The 4833-nt window shown below is 35.8% G+C and overlaps 1 protein-coding gene across 1 annotated transcript; it reads right to left on the bottom strand.

The window, feature by feature from the left end:
* Nucleotides 1–584: 584 nt before the first annotated feature.
* Nucleotides 585–3529, bottom strand: LOC149164162 (uncharacterized). Its single transcript, XM_089431979.1, has 2 exons — nucleotides 2801–3529; nucleotides 585–2635 (listed from the first exon to the last, which is right to left on the bottom strand). Exons 1-2 carry the CDS (start codon nucleotides 3252–3254, stop codon nucleotides 903–905), a joined length of 2187 nt encoding a protein of 728 aa, XP_089288105.1. The 5' UTR covers nucleotides 3255–3529; the 3' UTR covers nucleotides 585–902.
* Nucleotides 3530–4833: the final 1304 nt, after the last annotated feature.

The raw sequence follows: 4833 nt of genomic DNA, 5'->3' as shown, positions 1-4833 counted from the left end.
TTCCTTTCTATATTTGTGTTTTGTGTTGGTGACCTTTCTTAGCAATTATTATTTTGGTTAAGGTTTAAACGATCTATATTTCTCTTTTCTTGTGTGGTCCTGGAGAAGGACTGCATACTGCAGGTCCTAAATGTTGACAAAAATAACACTAACACTGTAAATCCAAAAGCTATTCACGCAAAAATTCACAAAGTGTTGAACTGAAATTCAGTTACGGTAATATATCTGGGTATGTGATCATAATATTTGATTATAGTCAGTCATGAATTTATCCTTTCACTGAATTGTCCATTCTTAGTTACATAAGTCAGTAAAGTCCTAGTGTCAGCATTCTTAGTTAGTTACTAGTGCTAATATCTTTATGTGTTTCTACGAGATTGGTACTTGGAAACATAAATATCACAAAGCAAGAAAACAGAAAATGAAGTGATGCAATTGAACGCCTGTAATATAAGTTATATACTTACAGAAAAGAGCTGACCTCATCTGCATGTTTAACAGCAAGCATCAGCCTCCTTTGGGTTGCTTCACTCGAGTTCAAATTCTTGAATAGGTTATTCAATAGCCTTCTCTGCTTCTTGTGATTGGTCCATGTTACAATTCTTTATTGGGATAAAAACCATTTTGAATTGCTTCAGCGAGTAGATCCACATTGCCTTCTTGGCAGGACCCTCTCATTAGTGTCTCCTAATCTGTTCAATCGGGTCAATACAACTTCCAAGATATAATTCGAGAGATCCTTTTCTTCCTTTACCTGCTCTCTTTTGCAGATGCCATTCATTAGTGAATAGCACAGTGGCATCATTTACCGTTTCAATGTTTTCTTCAACTATCCAAAAACCTCATATAGATTAGTGTGCTTGCAGCAATGAGAACCAAGAGCACTTAGTATGTTGCTTCATTCAATTCCAACCCCTTTGTGTAATGTCATCCATGAGCTGCTTCGCTTCTTGCAATCTGCCGTTTTTGCAAAGTCCATTGATGAGTGAGTTATATGTAGCAAGAGTAGGCTGAATATTTTTCTGCAACATCTGATCACGTAATTCAAAGGCCATCCCAATATTGCCCTCTTGACAATATCCATCTATAAGTGTACTGTATACTACATGATCAGGCACAATATCCTTTTTCAGCATTTCATCCAAGAGATCCTTAGCATATTGCACCTTACCTGTCTTGCAGAGTCCTTTCATGACTATAGTGTAAGTAATAAGATTAGGCATGAGACCTTTTCGCCCCATTTCATCAAGTAAAGTGAAAGCATCCTTCATGTTACCTGCATTGCAATGAGCATCTATCAGAGTACTATAAGTAATTTCATTGGGAGCCAAACCCTTGACTGAGAGTTCATTCAACAACTCCTTTGCTTCTTGCAATCTTCGAATTTTGCAAAGCCCATTGATAAGAGAATTGTATGTGATAATACTGGGCATAATACCACTATTGACCATATTATCATACAGCCTCAAAGCTTCGTCTGCATTCCCTTTCTTAAAGTAAGCATCAATCAGTGCATTATAGATGGTATTGTCCGGAATAAATCCATGTTTCACCAAATGATCCAATTGTTGTCTTGCTTCCATCAGGCTTCCCTCCCTGCAGAACCCATTAATGATTGCTCTGTAAGTGACAAGAGTAGGTACAATGCCTCTTTGTATCATTTCTTTGTGTAACTCGCTGAGCTTGAACATATTCCCTTCATTGCAGTACCCATTGATCAAAGTAGTGTAGCTGATTACATCCGGAACCAAACCCATATGTTCCATTTTACGAAATAAGTGCTCTGCTTCAGTTGGCCTCCCATTTTTGCACAGACTATTCATAAGTGTGGTATAAGTTATCAAATTAAGTTTGAGCCCCTTTTTAATCATTTCCTTGCTCAACCGGAGAGCCTCTTCTACGTTACCAATGCTGCAGTACCCACTCATGAGAGTGGTATAAGTAATATGGTTAGGGCACAGGTTTTTAGCCAGCATTTCTTCTAAAAGCTTATTCGATTCCTGCATTCTACCTTGTAGACAAAATCCATTAATAAGTACATTGTATGTAACTATATCAGGTTTAATACAATTTTCCACCATTTCCTCGGAAATCTTAAAAGAATCCCACATATTGCCTGCTTTAGAATACCCATCGATCATGATATTGTAGCTAAATCGGTCAGGAAGTAATCCTCCTTGACGCATCCCTTCAAATAAATCCTTTGCAGTTTGTAAGTGTCCATTTTTGCAGAGTGCACTCATAATTGTATTGTACGTAACAACATTAGGTTGAGAACCATTTTCTTCCATTCTAGGTAATATTTCGATAGCTTCTTGCAACTTCTGATGCTTACAAAAATGATAAATAATAATAGTATATGTATAAATATCTGGACAAATGTTACATCGCTGCATCTCCTCGAAGATGTCACAGACTGTGTCTATGCAGTCTAGTTTGCTGAGAACTGCATTATATGACCGAACTCGGGCTCTAAATCCGAGATCTTTCATGCAACAAAGGATAAAAATAGCATCCCTGGTAAACCCAGCTTGAGAATAAATATTCACCATCACGTCAAGCACTGATGAACTTGTTTCCCAATTTCTGAATGCATTGCGGAAGAACTCACAAACAGAAGGGGCAGAATAATATCCTACAAAAAAATTGAATCAGTACTCTCTTATGAAAAGGGAAGGAGAAAAAAACAGTTACAAAATACACAGGCATATTAATGCTGTTTCAAACCAGAGGAAAAAAGGAACTTAAAGATAGAATCAGAACAATTTCTGTAAAATTTAGGAATTTGAAATTGGTATACCTTTGTCAAGTAGGGCTTGCTTCAGGATGGTACTCAATTCGCGGAACCTCCTGGCACGAGCAAGTATGTGAGCGATTGTCAAAACAGAGAAGAGGGTATGCCGGAATCCCTGTTGCTGTTCTACCTTTTTGTAGAATAAGAGCGCCAACCCTGTATTCCTCCCTAATCTAATCAAAATTTGGTCAATTTGATGTGCTTTTAATGGAGGCAAATTGATAGAAGAAGCAGCCATTAGCATATTTTTGTCCTTGAGGAGAGCTCCGTGAAGTACTTCTACTAATTTTCTGTCTTCCTCCTCTTCTTTTTCTTCTTCTCGTGAAACTTGTTCCTCTCCTGCTACAGAATAAGCGCCACCTCTCTTAGCTATTTTCATAACCAGAGTCCTGCATTTCCTGAGTGTAGTGTTGTGAAGTAGGTACTGTATTTTCCAAGGAGCAAATGCAGATGCAAACATGTATGTACGTGTGAGTTATGATGCCATTCTTTCATTTCATGATGAAGTTTGTCTTGGGTTTTGGATACGGTCTAAAACCCAAAACCCTGCTAACTCCTCAATCAAGAATATGATAACATGGTTAAAAGGAGGAGAAAAAAATATATATATGACTTGAGGAGCTCCAGTGCTTTCTTTGTTAGAAGAATGAACATTCGAGTGGCATGGTTTATTCCGGGCATTCAGACAAATTTGCTCGTGTGTGACGCAGTGTGAATGACATTACCGTCCTTCACCGGAGCATTATATGTGTATTTAGGGAGGAGCATTATGGGGTAGAGGTGGAGTGAGGTGTTATTCTAAAAGTGTTAGTATTCCCATTTAATGTCAATGAATCAATTCAAAACCTTTTGGTGAAAGTCTTTATATCATCTATATTTTCAATCCAAAACCTCTTCAATTCAAAATCCTATTTATATAGTAGTTAGAAATGTTTTATAAAAACATTTATATAATAGTTAAAAATTGTGTTTTTTCAACTTAAAAAATTAGAAAAATACCCATGTTTTATAGATTTTAATATTCAAATTATTATAATTAAAATAATAATAATAATTTTTAACTATTTTCTATGGTTTTGAATTTTAAAAATCTATTTAAATTATATTGTTAAATTTTTTAAGTTATATTGTTAATTTTTAAAGTAATTATTATATTGTAAGTGTGCTTTTATATAAATAAAAGACAAGATTACAATAATTAATTTATCAACCATATAATAATAATAAATATTTTTTACTTTATTTTCTTGATTGAAGCTTGTCTTTCTCCCATTGAAAGTATAGTTATGTTTAGGTACCTAATGTGTAGAAAGGAGCTTTCCAATATGGAAGTCAAGAGGTTGCCTAAATTGCTTCTAACTCTAGCCAAAACCCCCATCTCTCGTTCAAGTAAGGGCAGCATAAGGATATCCAGTCTTGGCTCGACCATTGGGGGATAAAGGAGGAAATCATCTTGGAGAATAAGGATAATATTTTTTTCAACAAAATTCTTTTATACTAAACTAGCAACCTCCCTAGATATATGCAATAGCCCACAAGCCACATATATCAGGAACTCATAGTTCAGCCTAAGGCCAAGACATTTGGAGACCACCCGAACTGGAGTCGGGATCCCAAACTCCAACGGGACACCTATCCTTCCAGCCTCACAAGAACAACGCTCATATTATTTCAAGTTCTTTTGAACAAGTATTTTAAAATTCATTAATAATAATAATATCATTTTTTATATTTTTTGTATTTCTTTTATATTATGTTTGTATGGTTTTTAATAATGCTCTCACAAAGTAGATATCTTATTTAAGTATTGTTATATTTGAGTTTTAGATCTGCTTTGTGCTCTTTTACTTAAACCCTAGCTGTTGCATACTCTTGGTTACTCCTTTCAGTCATGGTAGTGTTTGTCGCAAAGGGAGGAGGTTCTCCTTCGCATCGAAATCCTAACATTCTAGCATTTCAAGCACTCGTAGCTTCCCTGGACAAAACAAAAAAACGAGCTCACCCTCACTTTGTCGAGAATATTGATGAACTTTTAGTTA

Source organism: Pinus tabuliformis, chromosome 5_1 (assembly GCF_031772625.1).
Source record: "Pinus tabuliformis cultivar Carrire ecotype Pingquan chromosome 5_1, CPIR1, whole genome shotgun sequence".
NCBI classification, from domain to species: Eukaryota; Viridiplantae; Streptophyta; class Pinopsida; order Pinales; family Pinaceae; genus Pinus; species Pinus tabuliformis.
This window is presented reverse-complemented; position numbering and strand designations above follow the sequence as displayed.

What these genes read in the sequence shown, in the direction of transcription:
- LOC149164162 (XM_089431979.1), bottom strand. Translation starts at nt 3,254, where the DNA reads ATGTTTGCATCTGCATTTGCTCCTTGGAAAATACAGTACCTACTTCAC. An exon ending in GCAAGCCCTACTTGACAAAG is followed by an intron (nt 2,636 to 2,800) that starts GTATACCAATTT and finishes ATTTTTTTGTAG; the next exon opens with GATATTATTCTGCCCCTTCT.